Source organism: Leptinotarsa decemlineata, unplaced genomic scaffold (genome assembly GCF_025532065.1).
Source record: "Leptinotarsa decemlineata unplaced genomic scaffold, Ldec_3_MD MMD2_tig00026328_RagTag_RagTag, whole genome shotgun sequence".
Lineage (NCBI taxonomy): Eukaryota > Metazoa > Arthropoda > Insecta > Coleoptera > Chrysomelidae > Leptinotarsa > Leptinotarsa decemlineata.
Window position 1 is genome coordinate 18,638,993 of NW_027412688.1, and position 25,145 is coordinate 18,664,137.

Sequence of the window (25,145 nt, forward strand, 5' to 3'; positions counted from 1 at the left end):
TTGTTGACCTTGCTCAACTCACTTCTTACTATAATGGTAAAATGGTATTCGTTACGTGTTCAGAGGTAGAGTAGTCCACAAACTCTCTACTACTTACTACTTAAATGTTGTTGAGTTTTACCTGAGTTCTTCTTCTTCTTAGTTGACCTCATCTCCCCGTTAAGGTATCGAATATGAAATCTGAAGTTTTCACGGATAGGAATATGCTGAAATGGTTTTTCCGGGTATTTGATCCGTGTATGTGATATTATCTCTAATTTCACCAACGTTTCGACAAAATCTCATTTGTCATTATCAAGGTGTACTGTTACGTGTTCAAAAGTTTGTTGACCTTGCTCAACTCACTTCTTACTATAATGGTAAAATGGTTTTCGTTACGTGTTCAGAGGTAGAGTAGTCCATTAACTCTCTACTACCTACTACTTAAATGTTGTTGAGTTTTACCTGAGTTCTTCTTCTTAGTTGACCTCATCTCCCCGTTAAGGTATCGCATATGAAATCTGAAGTTTTCACGGATAGGAATATGCTGAACTGGTTTTTCCGGGTATTTGATCCGTGTATGTGATATTATCTCTAATTTCACCGACGTTTCGACAAAATCTCATTTGTCATTATCAAGGTGTGCTGTTACGTGTTCAGAAGTTTGTTGACCTTGCTCAACTCACTTCTTACTATAATGGTAAAATGGTATTCGTTACGTGTTCAGAGGTAGAGTAGTCCATAAACTCTCTACTACCTACTACTTAAATGTTGTTGAGTTTTACCTGAGTTCTTCTTCTTCTTAGTTGACCTCATCTCCCCGTTAAGGTATCGAATATGAAATCTGAAGTTTTCACGGATAGGAATAGGATAGGATAGCAAGGTCAACAAACTTCTGAACACGTAACAGCACACCTTGATAATTATCATTATCAAGGACCTTGTTTGACGTTGGATTCGAGGCATTTCTTGTTGAAGTATATTTTGGCGTCTGACATGATGATCTGGTTGTTGAGTTTGTGGAATTCGTTCAGTAGTTTGGTAGTAGTTGCGTTACCTTGTGGGGTGAATATCATTTTGGATGATGCAACTAATTTTCCTTTATTTTCAGTATTTTACTATCAATGTAAGTTACAAAAAGGATTTGAAGCTCTATAATTTCTGTTTAATTATCTGCTTTGGTTTGACATTGGATTCGAGGCATTTCTTGTTGAAGTATATTTTGGCGTCTGTCATGATGATCTGATTGTTGAGTTTCTGGACAGACGCCAGACGAAGTTCATTGTAGAAAACGCTCAGAGCAATGGAAAAAATATGAATAGGTACCTAAAAATGAAAAAAAAACTCTCGAAAAACTCTCGAAAAACTCTACGATACATAGAAAGACGTGAAATTTGATATTATGTTTTTATTCAACTCAGTCAACAAATTTCGAGGGCCGTAATTTAAAAGGTAATAATTCACACAATTATAATCGAATATTACCGAAACATACCAAAATATAAAATGGAATTTAATTTCTCAGTATGAAGTGAACGTCTACGATGCAAAATCTACAACAAAAAATACAGGTCTGTATTTGAAAATTCAAAGATGGGGGTGGCCCAAGTCAGATGACACCCTGTATAAAATATTCATGGATATATTCTAAGAGCACACATCAAGCGCAAATAGCAAAATGTGGACAGATGTTCAATATGTCTGCGAATAAAGAAGATATAGGCGAAAAAATAATTTGGGATTTTTTGGTTATTCCTGTATATCTTCAGAACCAAAAAAACTATATTCGATTTCTTTACATTATTGAATAGCTCTCTAAAATACACAACTTTGCCACAATTCAACCGACACTCTATCTCTTATCGTTTACGAGATCCCCATGTACAGAAACGAATTTGAATAGCCCTGTATATATATATATATATATATATATATATATATATATATATATTTATGGTGTATATATGGTATATATATGGTATGGTATATATATTTATATATATATATATATATATATATATATATATATATATATATATATATATATATATATATTATTTTTTCCACTTCAGATATTTCATCGTGTTATGTGAAATGGTTGATGAGTAGTTGTGAAGTTGTGAAATAAGCAATGTTATGCGAACAATCTAACAATTGTAGGATTTGGAAAAAGATATTCGCATCGACATGGCGAAGTCCAAATGCTCCTTCACAAAGTTGAATGACGAGAATTATTCCGTTTGGAAGTGTAAAATGGAACTTTTCTTGATGAAAGAATGATTATCGGATGTAATTTCGGAGAATAAACCAGTTCCAATATCTACAGCTGAAACTAGTAAAACATCAGTGATGATAATTTTCCTCTAGAAATATTTACTGCTTCTATTCTCTTGCTTTGTTCTTATATTTTCTATGAATTAACTTTTCTTTACGTTGTTTCTATTAAGTACCAGCTCACATTGTTTCTTAAAATTGATAGTACTTTCGAAGTAGCTTCATACTAACCCTGCTTCACTCTAAAATTCTAATGATAGGGTTTAGTGCAGGGATCTCCAAACTTTGAAGCCTTCGGGCCATAATAATTTTTTCAGTTTGTTCCAAGGGCCAATTTCTGCCCTTAACTATATTTCTAGACTAGGATAGTCGCAGAGTGCGTGACCTAAGCAAACTTACGCTTTTTTTGGTTCGAGAAAGTTCTGGTTCTAGCTAGTGTATTCCGATCACCTCGAGATGGCAGTAATAATTGCATATAAAAAGGCTAGCGGCGCAACTGCGAGTTAGTCTGCGTAGGAAAGGCGGAGGAAGCAAAACTGTCTATTGTGAAATGAAGTAACACCCGTCAATAAAAGTATTTTGATTTGACTTATTGTTTTTGTTAGTATGGAAAAGAAGCGAAAAATAGACAGTGAATGCAGAACGTTCCAAGACAAATGGAACTTCCAGTATTTTGTGATTGAGTCCAGTAATAAGGAAGATTAATCTTCCTCTTTGAAGAATATCACTTGGTGATCGAAACACATGTCGAGTTGTTAAAAATAACGATTTGGTGTTGGGAAAAAACTGCAGTAATATTCAATATAAAACCGAAACAAAATTAAGTATTGAACCAAAAATTAAAATTCATCATTTAGAGTTGGGAAAAGTAACGGAAAAACAATTAAAGCAATCAATACTTGACCTAAATCAATCCATTAATGAAGATCATTTCAATATTCAATTTATGGAATTTTTTGAAGAAAGGCGATCTTATGCAACATAGGTTGAGGTTGATGGTGAAATCTTTAAGAAAATTTCTGACCATAATAATGAAAAACTTTTCATTGGATGGCAATGTTTGAAAGTTTATGAAAATAATAGTATAGCATAGTGCAAAAAGTGCTACCGATTTCAACATAATTACCATAAATGCAGAAATGATTCTATTTGTCCGTGTTGTAATGGAACACATGAATTGAAATTCTGCAACAATAATAGTGCCGGGTACTCCGTACCTATCTAGTGGCATTTATATTTTCCTTTCTTTCAGGTACTTATTTTCAGTAATCATCTGACTTTTCTCACAACAAATATTATCCTATGCTTCTATTTCTCAAATAGTTAGTAATTCCCCAAAATTAATTAGGATATTATTATTGTCATAACTTTTTGTCTAGACTATTCTAGAGATTCAATAAATTCCTGTATTCTGTATTATTTTCATGGTTACTTGTTTTATTCAATTCATTTGGATCTGCTGTAACTGTAACGATTCCATCATCACACACATTTCATAACTTATAATCCGAAAATAATTCACATAATAGTCTTGCCAATTCTGTGTTGATAGTGGTAGAATTGATAACCAACCAAATCGCAATCAAAATTTCCGCTCAATGGAATGAACCCACTTCATAGTCATTCGTGCTCCCCCCAATCCAATGTTGAAACTCCGAAAAATTCCATTATGCGAAACCAATTGGGATGGTGCCGACCATTTTTCCTATTTTTTGCACATTAGCACTTAGCGTCGAGGCCGCATGTAAATTCGTGTTTATTTTCAAAATAACGCGAAATTCTCTATGTATATGTGTTCGGACCCACCCGGGCGTTTGACAATTTATATGCAAATGAGGGGATTCGAATTACAAACTGGAAGCCGCACCGGGAAGTTGGTAACCGGGATCTGACAAGTGAGTTAGTTCCCTATTCAGTTCATTTTAATTTGGGTTTAATTACTTTGCGGAATTCCTCGTCAAACTTATACCTACTTGGAGAACATTAGGTATATGAGTTGAACACGGAAATTTAGGATTTGTAACCCTCGGATCGCCTTAAATATTAAATAAACAGAGCAACCAATTCTCAATTGGGATCAAATATTGAAAGACCTTCTAACGACTAAAAAAGTTCTTTGAAATTTCTATAAATGCGAAACTGCTGTGATTTTTTCCTTAATCTTCTACTACTCGTGATTTTTAGATATACCATATAGCTTCCTAACTTTGTTTATTTCCTTTTATAGTTTTGTGTCTGAAAGACCCGCAGAAGTCTGTAATTTTTTTTTTGCTGATCCAGTTTCCACAGATTAGCATTTGAGGAAAAATAAAAACATCATCTTGTTGATGAAGTTGAAACTGAAAATATTCACATTGACAGCGAATCATATTTTGAATTGGACTTTCTGGAGAAAAGAGATATATTGTGATACAATACAAGATGGTGACAAGTCTAGAGATGAAACAAATAAGATTTCCATCATTCTTTGGAAAGGATGGTTAAACAGTTTAGGAGAACCAAATATGGCAGGAAACACAGGAGTTGGCCAGTGGTGATTTTTTCGTTAAATGAAAATCACTGCAATCAATCGCAAAATAAATATGTCCAACATGTTGAAAGGAAATTTTATGTTCACTGAGGAATATCGAAAGTGTAGAACACAACTAAGAAATTTGCAACGAATGGTCCCAGAATGGAGGCAGGAGGAAGCAAACGCGAAAAAATATTTGCAGAAATCACTCACAACACAACTTTAATGGTAAAATGGTTTTTGTGAAGGCCACTATATCTTAATTCATGCAAAGTGTCTGACATATGCTTAAAAGCTTTGCCCCGATTATTCAGACTGCATTTTATTTTCATAAAATACAAGGTGGCGATTTTAAAACTTCCCACTCTCAATATCTCATTTCTGATAAATAATATAAGGAATCGAAGAAGAAGGTCAAATTTTTGTCAAGGGAAGGGGGGTCAAGTGATACTTCATTTCAATTGGCGTTCAATTCTGCTTTCAGAGGCACCATGACTTATTATTTTTTGATGAGCATTTTCCGAAAAATAGCATACTTTAATAGAAGTAATTATTAGTACGCCTTTATATTTGATATGCATGGTTTGATCAGAACTGGTAAGCATATTAGGTGGTACTGTTCTAACCCTTTATTAAGGGTAACATTAGCCATTAGTTCCAATTAATTCACATCAAAAAGTAGTCTAATAGTAAAACGTGGATGGCAGTAAAGTTGTGTTTTTATCGCAGAAAATATACAGAAAGCCATCCTTTTTTGCTATTTCTTAAAAAGTTTCTGTTTTCATGAAAAAAATCGGTACCCAAATTTGAACGATGTGGTAGTATTGTGCATACAGTTCTACAGTTGTTCCTGGCTGTTTAGTAATTACTTCAATAAATGTATAGAAGTGTAAAAATGTTTACATTCCTCAAGACAGAATTGAAATGATTGTCATTCATGGAGAAGTTGGAAATTGTAATGTAAGTCACAGGTAAGTGCTTGATTTGGTGAATAGGTTTTACGAAACTGGTTCAGTGTCAAATAAAAAAACCCATAGTAATAAATGAAGCAGCTCAAATTGAAGTTTTGGGAACATTTTCTGCAAAACCCACAGGCTCCTTACGATCAGTATCAGAACAGACGGAAATGTCACGCGACACTGTAAAAAAGTATTGAAAATGCATAGGTTTTATCCCTTTCCTTATAAAATGCAGATTCTTCAAGAGCTCTACAAGAATGATTATGATTGAAGAATAGAGTTTCTTGAAATCATGTCTATTCGAGTCAATATCATCCCTAATCAATTAAACATCTGTTTCATCGATGAGTGTACATTTTTCTGAATGGCAATGTTAAAGAACAAAATTGTCGCTATTGGAGTGAAGAAAATCCACATATTTTTCGGGAAAGGCATACATAACACCAACAAAGAATTATTGTTTGGGCTGGTATTCTTAGAAATGCCCTCATTGGTCCATAATCTCTGAATTAAAACTTGACTGACTATCTGTACTTTGAAATGCTTGTAAAGACTATCGATCCTCTTATAACTCACGAGCTAGAAACTCAAATGGATGCAGAAGGTAATGAACTTTGGCAGTAGGATCTGTCACATTTCCAGCAGAAAGGTGCTCCACCTCATTATTTCCTTCCCGACCGACTGTGGTTAAACGAGAGATTTTCGGATAGATAGATTGGTAGAAGGGGATCAGTTGAATGGCTTTCGAGATTGCTTTTTCCCAAAACAATATCATTTGAAGAATGAGAGTTTGAAACATGTGAAAAAAAACATAAAAAATACAGATTCGTTCGCACGGAATGCAGCACCATGTCGAACAATGTATTCATTATATTTAAATTTGTAATGATGAACTGGAAACAAATCTGTTGAAAACACTTTTCCACACCAGTTACTGTCTGCCTCTCGATGGGAGTTTCTGAGTCATAATTTTAAATACTCACCATTTTTGATATCCTTATGCATCGACTCAAATTTCACCTGGTATAAACAGAAATATGAAGTATTTCCAACAACAGAATATATACTTTGACACGTTCGTGAAAATAAAATCATTTATATCTGTGAAAATCTGTTTTTCTATTAACCGTCTGTCGCCGCCATACCAACGAAAACACTAAAAAGTTGAAAATGTGCAAGCCAAAGATCAACGAGGTCTTACTTGTTAAAGTGCGTTTCCTAGAACGGAATAACAACGAAGTTATTAAATATCTATAGAGAGGTTTTTGACTTCCTACCCCCTCATCTTTATATGAAAACTGTGGTAAAATGGTTGTGAATGAAAGATTTTCATATTTGAGCGTATAATTAGACTGAAGTCTCATTATTTGCATATTTCGTGAGTCAGCGTGTTTGAAAACGTATCGTACTTTTCATTTTTGATAGTTGACTTACAATATTTTCATTAACACTACTTTAAAGTATTCTACTGAAAGAGCATTGCACTATAGTCCAATACACTCTAGAGGAGCAAGTGCATTATGCTGATTAGTACAGCAAATATTTGTTATGTATTCCATTTTCTTTGTCAGGGTAGATAACTTTTTTGTGATCTCTAGTTATTATTCAATTATATCCGGCACCTGTGAAAATACGACCGACAACCCAGAAATGTTTAATATTCAGTACTTTCGAAAGTACATTGAAATTTGTGCTTCGGGCGAGTAAAAATAATCCTTTGGACTTTGGTAGAATGTACACATATCAGTATTCCTGACGCCGGGAATTCTGCTTCCTCCAATTTAAATGCAAATTCGCCTTTATATGTTGGTTATATATCAACCGCCATCTTCACCGCTGGAAGCTATATGCATACTCATCAGCTTCTACAGCTGATGTTCTGTTAGAGGGAATCCTTCATTATACAAGACAAAGTTTATTCAGAACTATTTTGATATATGGAATTGAAGGTTATTTAGGGGTGATAAAACAGAAAATAAATCTAAAATCAATCTGAAAATCGTCAATGTCACTAATAAATACAGACATACTTCAATATATAAAATCACGTTGCTCAATAAGTTTTTGGGATGTCAGAGAATAGTTAACTCAAAGACATCGTGCTTCAGAAATCAGCGATAAAATCATTCAAGTGTAGTGAAGGACATGTATTATTTTATTATTAGGAATACGAAATGAGCTATACTTCCCCTGGTGTCAATTTAGAGAACTAGAGATATGTACATGGTTTATTATGCGGAACGGTACTTTATCACTATTTATAAATTAGTTCTTGAATTTTAGGTGATTTTCTTACGAAAAATGACTCAGAGAGGTTCAGAAAGATCAATTATATATTCTCCATGCAGTGACATTCGTTTTCATAATATTCCTTGGAGAAAATCAGCATGAAGTTGTAGTGAAGACTGATGTACAATATATATAGTACATACTCATTTAAAACACCGGAATGAATGTAGTTGAAGTCTGACAAGCCTCTCTCGACGATCTCAGTTATTTAATGCAATTAAAAAGTTGAACAAATATTTATTTACCTTTATGGCAGTCAAAGAGGTTAACATGCACTTTTCACATAGCGGATGAAGAATGGTTCCAAGGAAAGTTTCAGTATCGTGATCAATATAAGATAACTTAACAGTATCTCGTCATACTCTAGACAAAATGAGTCTCTTTTTCATATCTTGGTGAAATAAAATTTGCCAAGTCACTTGAACCCTTCTTTTGAAAGTATCTATAGAAAAGAGACCAATTCTTATTTCGATGTTCCAGACTATCAAGGTTGCAAGTGATGTTCACGCCTCCAATTAGGCAGATGGCTCTTATCTGGGTGGAATCCAGTATGCTTAGGGGCGGGGCTCCATACATGTGAACAATACTCCAAAGAACATCTGATCTGAGCTTGATAAAGCATCAAAAGTTGTTGAGGTGTATACAGTTTTCTGGTTCGGAACAGTGTTCCATGCTATTGAGACGCAGCCGCTGCAATTCTAGCGACATAATTGTGCCAACACATCTTGGTATCCATTTCAACCCTCAACAAACTTATTGAAGCAGAAAACGGAATTGTCTGTCCTGACATCCGGTTTGAAGATATTTATTTTTTTGGAGAAAACCGATGGCTGGGTTTTTGTGGCATTAAATTGAATCTGGTGGGTTACACCCCAATTTGAAATCACTTCTAGATCCTCATTAAGATATGCGACCTCTTGATGCCGGTGAAGATGTGCATCCGCAGCCGATGTCGTGGAATCCAGACAAGTGTGCTGTCGTCAGCAAAACAATATATTGGTTTCTTCGTGTTTTCCAATAAGTCTTTGATAAAAAAGAGGGTTGAAGACAATATGGCTCCCTGGAGAATACCAGCTTTGATGGTAAAAGTATTCGAGAGATATACATCGACGGCCATTTGCAGGGATGTTTTTTCAGAAATCTGAAGAACCATATACGAAAAAGATCCAACAAGCCCCAGCATCGAACTTGGGCCAGCAAACCCCCATGCCAGACACTGTCAAAGGCGTTAGAAATATCAAGCGCAACAGCTCTTGACTCTCCATGTTTGTTGATTGCGTTATTCCAAATATGGGTGACATACAATAGAAGGTCGCCTGTTGATCTTTGTTTCTGAAAGTCATATTGATGATCGCTCAAGATGTTAGAGCATTTCAAATAATCAAGCCATATTAATAATCGCTCAAAATGTTAAAACATTTCAAATTATCAAGGATATGGTGGTTTACGGCTTTCTCCATGATTTTCGATATCACTGATAGCAAAACGATTGATCTATAGTTATTTGGAAGATTTTTCTTGCCTTTTTTGAGAATAGGCTGAACACAAGCAATCTTTCAACAAGAAAAAAACCCCATTTCTTGTGGGACAGGTTGAAAGGTTTGCAAAATTCTGGTGTGAGTTCATTTGCGCACTTTTTAAGTATGATATCGGGCACTTGATCAGGACCAGACGCCTTGTTGATTTTGAGCTGTTTGAAAATTCGCCTAGCTAGACGTTGTCAAAAAGTAATTTTCGGCATTCTAGTGTGGGAATAGTGGGTGGAGCCTCCCCCCGAAAATATACTGTATAATAGAACGCAATTTGTTCTGCTAGTAAATTTTCTTCTTCTATGACTGTTGTTGCAATTGAACCATCCGTTTGTGTTAGTGATGGGATTGTGGATTTTGTAAAGTTTTGATTAACAGCTTTAAGTACCGACCAGAAGAATCTAGACCCGTTGGGATTGGCAAGCAGTTTATTCATTATTCTTTGGTTGTGGAGTTCTTTGCTTTCATTTATTCTAGGTTTGCAGCTATTGCAAGTATCAACAAACCTAGTTCGGTATTTGGCACTGGGACTTTTGCGCCACTGCCGGTAGGCGAGATTTTTGGAGGCAACAGATGCTCGCAATTTCTGTTGGACCAAGGTTTGCCGTTAGAAGTATGAAGTATAACATGCAAATATTATAATAGCAACGAAACACTCAATTTTCATATTTTTTGGATTTATTTAACGAACTATTTCCATACGACTATCAGTTCATACAAAAATTCAAATGAACTGACCACTTCATTGTTTTTAAAACAATTCATATAAGTTTTAATAAATCAATTCAATTTTTGAACGAATGGAAAGTGTTGAAGTAGGTAGAATTATACTTTTCGAGTATACATGAATATGTCAAATGGTGTGATGGATATTATCAATATGGCGCCTAGCAGTACGATATTTGTCAATAAATACGTGAACTGGAGAAATAATCAAGCCTGATTTACCAAAGTTAGCTATTTATCCCTAGATATGAAGAATAAGCCGAGAAATTAAGTACTCAACGATTGAACTTTTCATAACACTTATCAACTCTCAGTTGATTAGTGTCTCTATAAGGACCAATCAGAATTTGGCTTCGTAAAACAGAAATACCAACCAGAGTAGCTGGGTGGTGCAGCCAGAAAGCGACTTATCGTCTCTTTAAAAAAAGGCTTACGAACCTGCCTTTCATTGAAGTAGAACCTGCAGAGCATGTAGCCTATGTTATATATAACTATGTAGTCCCGCCGCAGACCGGGCCGGATTTTTAGCGTTTTGTAAATTCCCACTCTTACCATCAGCGGACCTGAAAGAAAGAGTTTGAATATGTATAAGCTACACTAAACCCTTGCGGGTTGCAGTGCATAAAGACACTCACTTTAAATCTACCTATCTACCGTCGTAGGTAGTCTTACCAATATCAGGTAATCATCCCTGTATATGACGAAGAATGAGCCGGGAAATGGAGTACTTTAACATTTCAACCCTTCACTCTCGCAGTTTCTGAGTGTTTTATAAGAACCAATGAGGATTTGGCTTCGTGAAACAGATTAAAAGTTTCGCCAACTCAAACAAGGCTACCATGTCGACAAGTTGAATGAAATTGATGTAATCGGGAGACTTTCGGATAATTGTCTCCGTAAAATGAGAATTACTGGTGAAATTGAGATTATGATGATTGTAGTTTATACAGGGTGATTGCGTTTCAGTTAATATTACGGATATAGTTGTTATAGATAGATAGATAGATAGTTCTTCATCACCAACAAACATAAGTAGACCCAATAACTGGAAACGTATGAACTAGATGAATGTATGTAAAAAATTATTTTAAATGCGATAGAAATGTACATTCACATGTATGTGTGTGTTAGCAGGATTAGGTACTACGAAGAAAATAAAATTCTATAAAGTTGGTGTGGCTGGGTGTGAGGGGGTAAGTGAAAGCAAGTTAGCCATCATTTCCCCCTCCCTATTGTGGTAGTTGTTTTCAGCGATTTCTTATATTCAATTTGGTTGTTACCCTGTGTGTATATATATTTTATTATTAACATGTGACACAAAAAGGATTTGAAGCTTTATAACTTTTATTTATTATACAGCGTGACTCACGGTCGATGGTAGGTTAGACGTTTCTGGAAAACGCAAAGCATGATTTTTCTGAAAATTTCACCTCTCACATTTTCTCACCTGTTCTATCGATCTGAAATATTTTCAGCATTGCGGCGTTGCCACTTCCCTCAAGAAGTCCTAGCAACTTTTTTTTTTAATGGAAAACCCCGTATATTAATACATTTTTGGAATCGCTCTGGTATTTTAATACTTTTCTGATGATACCTATCTCTATCTGTTTTCGAGATGAAAAATAAATTGTGCTGAATATGGTCCAAAACATAGCCTTAATTGAAATTGAGTACATCAGTACTCTCAATTCATGAAAAGTTGATATTTTAATGATGGTTTGGACAAACTCGAAACATCCAAATAACACAAAGAAATCGACTCCATATCATACAGGGCGTGCTGAAATTACTATTATTTCCATTGTGCATAAAAGTAGTCAAAAGTTCATTTTTTCAAATGAAACCCCCTGTGTATTACATGGTAAATTGAAAGATGGTGAAAAATGCTTCAAGATCATATCCCTATACCTAAATCGTCAAGTTTTCTCAATAAAGTCGCTTCTTCTAGAAACATTATTATTTTTTTTTAGAATTTGGATTTAGATAGCAGTGGAATTATCAAGCTTATAACAGTTCGGTTACTTTTATAAGTAATTTACAAAGAGTTATCGATGGTATTTCGAATCATCTTCTAAAATGAATGCAAATATCGATTATTCAAACGAAGTTCTTATGAAATTATTTATTATACACATGAACAAAGTGATCAAATCATTGTCAGAACGTGTAAAACATTCAACCAAATGTATCCTGAATTAACACCAATGAACGAGAGGAAGTTTGTAAGGTTACAAAATAATTTCCTTTACTATGGCTCAAAGTTTTCAGGGAACAACTGTACCAAAAATCAGTCATTTCTAGGTAAAAAGTAAGATTGTGTGAGCTGAAACATGTGAAAGTACAGACAATAACAGAATAGGATGGTTCAAAATAACAAAATTTTAAACAAAATATCACATTTTCACAATAAATGCTGAAAATGTTGTCCATTACATTCTAAACACTTCAAAATGTTTTTTTGTACGCGACTTGTGGTTGCTTTTTCAATTTCCTGGGGATCCAGATCTTCAATACTCCGCACTATTCGCCGTCGCATTTCTTCTTTGGTAGACACTGGAGTACTGTATACCCTTTCTTTCAAAACACCCCATAAAAAAAGTCAAGTGGCGTGAAATCGGGTGATAGTCGAAGAGTTTGTCAAATTTCCTGGAAACTTCCTGGGTGGAATGAGCTGGCGCTCCGTCCAGTTGAAACCACGAATTCCTATATTCCTCTGAAGGCAAATTTTCAAGAAAATCGGTTACACTCGTCCTTAATATTTGGAGATATCTCTCTGCATTCAGTGTGTCTTCATAAATAAAAAAGCTAATTTTATTGTTCTTCAGAATACAGAAAACATTCAGGTTAAATTTTTCTTGAAAACCCATTTCTTTTGTAACATGAGGATTATGATCAGCCTATTGAAAATACCATTCCTCGTAAATTTTCATTCGTCGCTGTAAATTATTTTTGACAAAAATTACCGATCTTCCTGTGTATAAATGAAAAGGGATTCACAAAAATGCATTCTACGTTCGAAGTCTTCTGCTTTTAGAGCTTGAACTTTGATAAATTTATACGGATGCATTCCGTGATTTTTCAAAATTCGTTGTACTGAAGCATGTGATACACCTAAATCTTTTTCTGCACTGCGAATGGAAGCTTCTGGATATGCATAAAAATATGCCAAAACGTTAACAGTATTGTCCTCATTTGACAGGTAACAGGTTTTGGTAATGTTGAAGGCGCTTTTAACATGGAGCCATAGTTAGGGAAATTATTTTGTAATCTTACAAACTTCCTCTCGTTCATTGGTGTTAATTCAGGATACATTTGGTTGAATTTTCTACAAGTTCTGGCAATGATTTGATCACACTGTCCGTGTATAATAAATAATTTCATAAGAACTTCGTTTGAATAATCAATATTTGCATTCATTTTTGTCGATTTTTTGAAACACCGTCAATAACCATTTATCAATTACTTATAAAAGTCACCAAACTGTCATAAGTTTGATATTTCTACGGCTACCTAGAAATCAAATTCTTTAAAAATTATTTTTTTGTACAACTGTTATTGAAATTATTTTTGATAGAAACACTTCAATCCGAACACTTACCAAAAAATCATTTAGAAAAGTTCACACATGCAGTTCGTGCTATTGGTAATATTAAATCCCTGTGAACATTTCTAGTTTGTCTAAACTATCATCAAAATATCAACTTTTCATGAATTGAGAGTATTGATGCACTTAATTTCAATTAGGGCTATGTTTTGAACCATTTTTAGCACAATTTATTTTTTATCTCGAAAACAGATAGACATAGGTATAGAATATTATCAACAAAAAAGGATTGATTAACCAGAGCGATTCCAAAAATGTATTAATATACGGGGTTTTCCATTTAAAAAAATTAAGTTGCTAGGACTTTTTGATGGAAGTGGCAACGCCGCAATGCTGAAAATATTTTAGATCGATAGAGCAGGTAAGGAAATGTGAGAGGTGAAATTTTCAGAAAAATCATGCTTTGCGTTTTCCAGAAACGTCTAACCTACCATCGACCGTGAGTCACGCTGTATATATATATATATATATATATATATATATATATATATATATATATATATATATATATATATATATATATATATATATATATATCATCATCTGGCACTCCTCAAACCAGATGATGACAGTACTACCAACTGTCGAAAGCGCTCGCAGATAATTAATAGAAGATATAAAGCTTCAAATCCTTTTATCCTTTTTGTAGATTTTAATATATATATATATATATATATATATATATATATATATATATATATATATATATATATATATATATATATATATATATCTATATATTTCTTCTTTCGGCAAACAGGTGTTGCCCGTCTTCGCACTTGGCTGCACCGCGCTGATGAGGCGAATAGCCAGAGGCACGTGTCCCCCTTTTGGAGTGTTGTGTCCACGGATTGTTTCATTTGTGATATATATCTATATATATATATATATATATATATATATATATATATATATATATATATATATATATATATATATATATATATATATATAGTAAAATAGATTAACAGGGTCTCTCAGTCAAAAAATCAAAAATCAAACTCTGCTTTACTTAGCCAAGCTTTCGCTTCTAATGGGAAGCTTCTTCAAGGCAGTAAAAATGAGCGAAAAACAATATATATATATATATATATATATATACCGAAAGCTTGACATATAACAAAGAGCTTTCTTTGCAACAGGGGTTTCTTGGGGTTTGGATTCGTGTTGAATGAAAGTTTTTTCTTTTTGATATATATAAAGACGTTTCGTCCTCGGTCGTATATATAGAGAGAGAGAGAGATGAAGCTCAAAAAGCTGAAAGGTCTTCAGTCGAATGGTCTAATGGTTTTTTTAATTATTGTCGTGAAATTTGCAATGCCAGTTATGAACTGGCATTTCTGTGATCACACCTTATATTTTAACGGAGTAGTTTTGGTTTCATCATCTTCATTCCAAATTAACATTCGAAAGAGCTCAAAATGAGTGTCTCCCTATTAGTTTGAGGATTTATAAATTTCCATTACGAAACCCATCGGAAGTTAACCCGCTGCAGTGGAACTGCATAAAGTCTTCCACCCATTCATCCCGCGACTCGTTTCAATTAAAACTTGGTTCGCAGCCGGGCTATTTTGCATTCAACATGACTTTGAAATTACTGGAATTCTACGACGGACCCAAACTAATAACGGTTATAAAGTGTAACATAGTGTGGGTCGATTAATTTTTGGGCTATGAGGCATTGGAGTAACAACTCTGGTGATGTTCACGAATACTTTCTAAGACAGTTGATGACCAAAAACAGTCCACCACCGAAGGCTACAAACAAAAGGAAAATAGTAGTAATCTTATAAATGTAACTAATCCATCATTTTATTGCTGATTAACATAACTGAATAGCTAAAAATTAAATTGAATTTAGAATTGTGACCAACAATACACAAATAATCAAAACTAGAAATTCATTGCTAGATCTTTAGAATATATTCAAAGCTGATTCATAATCTATATCTATACTAATTTTATAAATGTGAAAGTTTGTGATAATGAATGTATATATGTTTGTGGCTCTTTCATGCCTCACCGACTGAAAGGATTTAGATCAAACAAACTTCACACAAATACAGCTTATACATCAAAATAACATATAACCTACAATTCAAGAAAGTGTTTGTGTAATTTTCGTCATAATATAACAATAAATATTAAGTAAGTCAGAAAAATGTTTGCTTGCGCAAACATCTTGGTGTGTGCAGCATATCCCGCTGGAGTTACATAGAGATGGCTGTCCTTGTTCATCTTTCACTGCCTGAACTACAGTGCATGCTGTTTTCGTTTTGGAATGTGGGGGTTGAGCCAACCGGATATCGGACAGAATCACTTGTGGTTCTATTATTCCCTAACTGAATGGCATAATCCTAAGGTATGTGTATCCATGCCGAGAGGATGAATGACACTGAGCCTATCAGTCATCTCTATGGAACCTTCGAAATACCGGGCGTCCTCTCGTCGTAGCATCGCCTTGTCACGGTAATGCGGGGCTCTGCCGTGATTGACCTTTTTTCCCTAGCTACTCGTGGGACTTTTATGGACAGAGTAAACTCAAAAAATCTTTCTGACCTTCAACTTACCTCCCTGTAAATTTAGATCAGGAGCGAGAGCTTCTCAACTCTACAACTCCTGATCCAATAACTGGACCTTAAAAAAAGGTTTGGTGGTGCAGCCAGGAAATGGCTGAGTCGTCTTCTCAAGAGCGGGGTACTTTGTGAAACTGCCTTGCACCAAATTCGGTAGCGGCGTACGAATAATATCGAGGAACAAACCTCCTACGAGCAGGTTAGTAAACGTTCACGCTCAAGTAATGATTCACCAAAACCAGAGGCGAAAAAGCTCTGCAAGGTTGAATCTAAGGCATCGTCAGGTGTAGCTGACGTGCAAAAACCCTCATATGGGAAGGTTGCCGATGGTATCAAGGTGGGAATCTTTCATATTGACTATATGACTACCTCGTTAATGATGAAACAGCAGAGAATATACTTTGTGCCTGCTCCGCTGGGGACCGAATCAGGTTTTTAGAGTTCGGCAAAGCCGTACTCTTACCATCTGAACTGAAATACCACTCACCTTACAAACTAATCGGCTTCGTTAAGAAGCTGGGTTTATTTGGCCGAGTGTGAATAGGTGTGAGCCACAATAAACCCTTGCGGGTACCGCCGGGTAATGTACCGTAAAATTTATCCATCCCAAATAGTTTCAAATAAAAGCGATATATGCAATAGCATATATCTACCTCTTATATGGTAGCCACTATATGCAAAATACTGAGCCATAAATACAAATAAAGTGGATACTTGTTTTACAATGCACATTTTAGAATATCTGTCAAATTCTTATAAAAATTGATACAATTGTCATTTTTAGTATTTAATATAGATACACTTTGTTTTTTACACTAAGTAATTTGGACAAGTCGTTCAAAAGTTATCACGATAAGATTAACTTGACACAATGCAGTGAGCCATTATGGGTCGCGTCTACTGTAAGATGACAAAGGACGATTCGCTGTGGTAGAGGAGCGGTCTAAAGAATGAACCGCCATCGCTGAGAACGCGACCTGAATGCGGGCAGAAGCGTGAGGGCAGACGTCATTGTCGTATGTTTTAGTTTTGAGAATGTCTTTATAGGTAACATAATTCGGTTTTCAAAACTATTTATTACCCAGTGCAGTTGGCATATTTTTTTAGTTACTATATTTTTGAAGAGTTAAAATATAAATTACTAGCTGTTAGTCGCTCTTATATTAACGTACAGCCGAAGCTACTGTACCTAGAATCTTGAAATATGCAGGTAGGTTTTTGTATGGCGTAAATAAGTATAAAAAAAAGGAATCAGGAATTTCCACTTCCTAGTGGGAAAATAGGGGTTCGAAGATTGAATTTTGTCAGTTTTCAAGGTGGAAACCTGAAGTTTTGGGTTAATAAAAAATATGGTAACACTTTGTTTGAAACGGTCTGTCACGAAACTTAACAAACCAAATTCTACGCTGACGAAGCCGCGGGCAACAACTAGTATTGATAGTAAATAATGAATGAACTTCATTTTTGAAAAGAAAATCATAGTTTTTGGAACTTTTGGTATATTCTCGCTTTCCACAATCAAACCAAATTGAAAAATAAAAAATGTATGAAATTAAATTACACAAGTGTAGAAAGTACAAACTTCTAGCTTACTTCAGTGAGTTGCTACGACTTCTTAATTTGTAGGCTCTTTAACTAGTCAATCACCTGGAAAGTCGTTAAGCATTGCTACCGCTCAAGATAACCGTAGCAGTTACGGGCGAAACTTCTGAAGCCAATAAACCCATTGAACCATTCGAATTTAATAGACAACTGCACGCTGTGAAGCATTTTTTTCTTGTTTCCACAGTCGTTACTACCTCGTAAATAATTGAATTCAGAAAATTATTTTCACTTAATGAGCTAAGCCACTGAAATTACCATTCTACAAAAAAAAAGGAAAAAATTATTGGAGGGGGAATATTTTAGAGGTGATTGGTTTTTAAAAGAAAAAACTTTCTGGTTTTCTTCTCCTCCTTTGAGAGTTTCTAAATTTTTTTTTAATGCTAGATAAGCTTATCCACTAACGGGATTGTACCAAAGCATAATGGATTCGAATTTGATAGAAAACAAATTAATCGACACAGCAAGCGGTAAAAAATTTCACTTGGTTACTGTCATGGCTACTCATAAAGTTTATAAAAAGCTGAAGATCCTCAGACAACGATAATATTAAATATGAGTTATAACTTCGAAATTGGGTTATCCGTTAGCCTGAAACTGTCAATGTTTTTCAATCACGTTAATCCAAAAATGGCTGACATATGTTAGAAAGTATGTTGATTTTCACTTACACGTTTGATAATTGAAGATTCAACATCTTCAATTACCAAACGTTAATTGAAGATGTTGAAGAATTGCACATATAGTTATTCGAAAGATTGTTCTTGTCCTTTTTAGCTACAAGCTAAATTCCAACAGTCTCCTAAAATCTATTCATTTGTCAAGAGTACAACCGCAAACACTTGAAACTAATACCATATTATGCAACGATCATGTAATGATGGTTATTAAGACACGAGCATTAACCGGGATACGAAACGAGCCGAAGGCGAGTTTTGTATGGTATATGCGAGTGTATTAATAACCATTACATGAGAGTTGCATACGCTATTTTTTCTAAACCCGATAAATAATGAAAAACTATAAATATTATATTTGTATTGAACACATTTACAGTAATTAACTCATATTTTTTAAAAAAAACACAAACTTAATGGTATTATCATGGATATATGAAAACTATAAAGATTCTAATTATATTTATATTGAATATAACAACTGTAATTAATCTGATCTTTTAAAAATATTGGAGTCGATGGTATTCCTTCTATATCGCTGTTTTCAAACATTTTGATAATATAGGTAGGTAATATGAAAACTGATTTTGACAAATAAAGCAATTAGTTACTTAGGTTAGAATCTAGGACAAACAAAGGAACAGAATTCTTGATTGAAAAATTATGGGTTTCTATTGGTTGATAATCTGTATCGTTATGGAAAATCTGTATCATAATGGATATCATTATGAAACGGATTATGGTCATATAAGTGTATTGTTAGAGTATGGGTGTAGAAAAAGAATATTATAAATTCAGAAAAATATGTAGGTAATAATTCACCTAGGTGACTCTAGGTTTGGGGTATTCTAAATCATAAATAAAACCTATAAACATAGGCAGCCAAAGTTTTAGGAGAATCAGCTAAACTGTATTTTAATTTTTCTGTCAACAAATGTATGATGCCACTCAAAATCAGCACAGTAAAGCCTGTTCACACAAGATTTCACAATGAACGTTTTTCATTCAAATCCTGAAAGAAATATAAAACGAAGAGTAGAACTAGAACTTCTAGCGTAGAATAAGTCCAAAACAAGCACTTTTTCCAAACACCAAAACTGCAACAGCTTTCTCAACGCGCTTTTCAACAACCGTGTGAGAGTAAAGCAAGAAAAATTCAATGGTTTGACTACTTCACAATACAAACAGAAATTCAAAGTTAATATACACGTCCAGCAATCATGAAACAAATACGGTCAATAATGAGAGATACAATTAGTGTGAATGAAAGATTATCTATCAGGTCCAGATGTTTGTCTACTAGAAATTCATATGACGACTTTAACCTTTATACTTCCATACGACTGATTGAATATGAAGCCACACTTATGAAATTATCGTTCAAATGGTCGCACCAACCAAGACAAAACAATTGTAGTACCGTATGTGGCCCTTAACGTATTACATTTTGAAAACTCTATTCTTTTTCTTCGGCGAAGTGCAGGAATGACAAACATCAGTATAGGTGAATCATCTCTTCGTAAATCAGAAAAAAGAAATATATATGTTGAAAGAAACGATACTGATATTGTAAGCCACCGGTAATATTTTGTTAAGAAAAACTTACCCAAATTCTGTATTTCACATGGAAGGACCACAGTATCCCCAGTAACCACTTTGAAAGTATTTCCTCTGGAGAGAAATCGAGGGGTGGGGTGGTTGCTGAACACCGATCCTGTAAAACAAAACAATACATTCTTATTACCATGAACGTTAGTACTTGATTTCAAACTACTCCTCGGGTAAACTTTCGAATTGGTTAGCACTGGAAAAAGAAATATTCTTAGAGGCTAATTCAAATCATTTCCACATTATTGGTAACTTTTTCATTTTCGACAAACAAATATCAATTTTACGCACACTTAAAAACTAGAAAAAAACAAAGGTAACATATTTTTGATTTTTGAATGGAATGTATAAATTGTATATTCATTATTTCATTGTAGTTGAGAATTTGAAAACAATAAAAAATTGTTTTCCAACAATATATCAAGACTTTTCGAAAGTCAAATTGAAACACTTTTTAGGAGACACTCGTTTTTTAGGGAAAAAATGTTTATACTTCATCATCACTGAAAAAAATGAGAAGCCTCCAAAGAAAAGAAGAAAAAAGAGGAAAAAATAAATAACTACAATAAGAACTGTTAATGCAGACGCAGAAATCATAAAAAGAAATTTCTATCAGATACAAACTAAATAAAAACCCTTTCGAAACAACTCATTCCAACTACATTGCAAATACACGTTTTGAATCACGTTTTGATGATATTACCAGCCGGATCATTTATCTCTCTAATAACATGACGAGTTTGTGTTACCAAAAGACACATATATGTTTAAATTAAAAGGAGAGAGAATAATTTTTGGAAAAAAAAGTTTTGGATTACCGCCTAGGTTTAGATTTCCTCGGAAGCACTATTATAAAGATTTTTTCACCAATGGAGGTCCACGAAACTGTTTAGGAACAAGCAAATTATCTGGTTGAACGACGAAGTCTGATTTATATTTATCCAGCCAATCTATAAAACATTCAAAACTTTCGAAGACCTCCCCTGTTTTACTTTCATTAGACAACCATTCAGCTATACCAGTTTTCAATTCAGTTTTAGGTTTCATTCCATTGGTAGTGAGCGAAGCTTCATTTTTTATTTTTGGTTGAATTCAATGACATGATACGCGAAAGATTAAGTACAGCTCTGTTTGAAAAATCTGTTTTTCTGTTATTCAGCTGTCGCCCCCATACGAACGACAACTCTCAGGAGTTGAGAAACTTGTACGAGCTAAAGATTAACGAGGTCTTGCCTTTTAACATGTGATTCCTAACACTGTAACCATGTTAAATTTAGATACCTACACTGAATTTCTCTACACTAAATCAAGTCATTCGATTCGAACAATAAAAACGAAGCTACGCTAACAACTGTAGTATATAGTATTTCCAATACCAATTGGAACAGCACAGATGATAAATGATATATGACCGTTAAAAAAATGAAAAACGAATGTCACATCTTGACAAAATCATCTGCAAACCTGATGGTAGAATATTGTGGACTCCATCCATAAACCATGTCCTAGATATTGATATTGGTACTTCGACTCGGTGGTCTGTATAACTCTGATTACATATATAATTTTGGACGGATCAATTCTCTATCCCAATATTTTCCGCAAAGAATTTTGTGTGAAATATAAACACAAAAAAAGAAAAGAAAGAGACGGGAAGTGGAACGAGGATTCATAACAGACTGACTTGAATGAAACAAAGAAAGCTTACCTTGGATTTTGTGTGGCCTCAAAGTGAGATTTGATATTTTACTTTCAAAATTGATCTGTTGAGATACTTTAAATTTAACAAAACTCGTTTGAAATTTTTCTCAAATCCATAAAATATGTATCAGTTTCAACAACTTAAAATTTCTTGTATGCACTCAACAGTTTTTTGATAATTCCTTGTTCGAATTTCGGACACAAAAGTCCTCTCATCAATTCTCGTATTTCTCAAGCATAAACGTCATGAGTTTGAATAAAAAAGAATATACAGTGTCATCCCCAAAGTATGCACCACATGGGAAACTTATTTATTAAGGGTTTTTCGACAAAAAGTTAGTTTTGATGAAAGTTTGTGCATCCACTTAAACTGAACACGCACCAACAAAATACAGTACAACATACGTAATATACGAGGAGCCTTCAAATATTTGATTTTGTGACAGAAGTAAAGTATTCTCATTTTGAAAAATCTCAAGAAATATTATTTAGAAAAGTTGTTCAGCATTGGAAAATACATCTAGATTTGAAGTCATGGCCATCTGACTGAAGTTTCATTTTTACCCATTTTTTTAAATGGAGACTACGAAAAAAAATGTTTGCTAAAACTAGAAATAGACAGCTTCCTCTATACGACGGTTCATTTTGAAAGCATGTAATATTATAAATTACACAACTATGGTGTTAACCACGGTCAATTTTTTTGAAGAATAAATTGATTTTCAATGTTTTTGGTGTAAAGTTATTTTAAGGTTCGTTCCAACCAGCGTCAGAAACCGTTTCTGACAGTCAGGATTCTGCGCAGTACTGTGATTGCGTTCCAACGTGAGTTTCCAACCATTAGTAAACTATCAGTTTTCTGTTCCATCCAAGATTCAAACCTGTTCGAAATCTATCAGAATCGTTTGAGGATTATCTTCTAACCATCAATCTGACGCATGCGTTTTCCGTATTACTGTTTCTGTTTTATGTTCATGCAACTTACAAACAACATAACCTGCAAAAATCGTTATAAAATAAATTATGTATTTGCTGGCGCAGGAAAAATTGGGAATTCTTTCAGTGAACCTATAATACGAACATCTTTAATTACACACATTAATTATTGCGGTGACCTCCCAGTTCCATGTTGATAAGTAAATAGAATAGAGATATAAAATACTGCAACCTTCTTTTACTCTCCAGAAATACACTTGATTAGATTTATTTTTAAAGAATTGAAGGGGTTATATTTTTAGGAGTGACATTCGTTGTGGAATGTTTGAAATACAAACTGAGTAGAGAAAAGTATCTTCTGTATAATTCAGTGTTCATATAGAAGTATTTGTTTCGAAAAAATTTTTTATATATAGAGTTACTTATTTCCAAATTGATTACTTCCTTCCTTTCTTTGGAAGATTCCCTCATCCGCTTTTTTTGTATTAAGATGGAGTAGTAGAAAGCCAAAAACTTTCTTTCCCAAATTATTTTTAAAGGTTATGTTGAAATTCCATGCCAAACTTCAGTTGAACTATCAGCTGTTCCAATCAGAAATTTCAAATTAATCAGAAACCAATATTTACCAGACATGCGCGTTGACAACGATTTACAAACAGTTGGAAATCTGTTTGTGACTCAAGGTTGGAACGAACCTTTAATTTTCTGTTTACACCAAAATTCACTCAAAATTATATAGTACTGTAACAAGAACTTAATATTCAATAATATCAAATCACAAAACGTCAAAATAAAATAGGTATTTCGAAACAAACTCATTGATTTCCTGGAGATTTTCTTGTCCAAAATAAGTGTTTTAAGTTGTAGTGCATGTTCAGTTTTAGGGGATGCATAAACTTTTATCAAGAAGAAATTTTTGTCGAAAATGTAAAGTTTCATAGATATCAAAACATTTTTATAGTCTCTGCATAATGAGGTTATTCTAAATACTATGTACACTTGATGTCATACAGGCTGTCCTACTTACTTAATCTTCTTTTAATATGTTGTTCAAAATATCTACATGTAACCAACTGTGACAAATTGAATTGCTACATGTGGAAGTTCATCTTATTGAAATTTTGTTTCGTGTAAGTTTGCCCTAATTTGAACAAAAACCAATGTCAAAGTCCAATTTCATGTCAATTATAAAACTGTCTAATTCATCAGAGCCCACTTGATTCCAGGGTCAACGATATTTGAACCACACGGCAAAGTACAGCTGTCCATCGTCTTCTTGTGATACAAGTTTTTCGAGGCTGTGTTTTGAAATGAACGATATGAATCCAACGTCACTTTCGCACAAGCACCCCTCTTAGAACGTTTAAGGGATTTATCAATAGCGTTTGTGCATCTTCCTTATGAATTCGAAATATTATTTTCCACGGGCAATTCTAGAGTTATGTTGGCTGACATACATCATGCCCCTCCCTGGTCAAGAAATGTCTAACCCATTTAGAGTCTTTACGAAATATACACAATGTCTGAGATCTGTTCCGAAGTGAAATAACTCAAATGGAAACTTGAATTATCTTTATAACATTAATCTTTTTTCTAAATTCTATGCAGAAGAATCAAAACCCAATGAAAGTTTGGAATGATCGTCTCTTCTCCGAATCCATCTAAAAGTGAAAATTCCTGAAAGTTCTGAGGCGGAAGCGATATCGATGTCAGCAATTCAAACGAACTAAATCCGGCGAGGATCGTCAGCCAGCAGCTAATTGGAACTTGTAAAATTGAGTTTCAGTTCCTGGCACCGCACCATATCCATATTACAGCAAAACGCTGCATTTTATTTTTTCCGAGCTATTAATTCGAGAGAGGAGGGAAGTTTTAACGGTGTATTGCGTGCAAACAATGTTGCCAATATTTGAATTTCCCGAAGCATTATTGCATCTGTCCTGATCGAATACTTTGAAACCGTTCTACAGGGTGAAACCAGTTTTCATTTTTTCCATACTAAGAAGCGTTTGTGTGGTTGGCCTCCGAGAGAAATTTTGCATAAATTATCAGATCGTCTCAATATTATTCGTAGTAATATTCAAACATATTTTAACAGATCGTAGTAATGATCAAGGTGCTGCTTTCTATCATGCTTTCTATCCTGCAACGGCGAAGCCGTTATAATATAAAT

The 25,145-nt window shown here is 34.1% G+C and overlaps 1 protein-coding gene across 1 annotated transcript in view; it reads right to left on the minus strand.

Moving 5' to 3' along the window:
* LOC111507433 (lachesin) overlaps positions 1–25,145 on the minus strand; it is a 386,435-nt gene that overhangs the window by 322,299 nt on the left and 38,991 nt on the right. Inside the window, 1 exon segment of the mRNA XM_074181994.1 lies at positions 20,334–20,441. Within this exon segment, the coding sequence (XP_074038095.1) occupies positions 20,334–20,441 (108 nt within the window).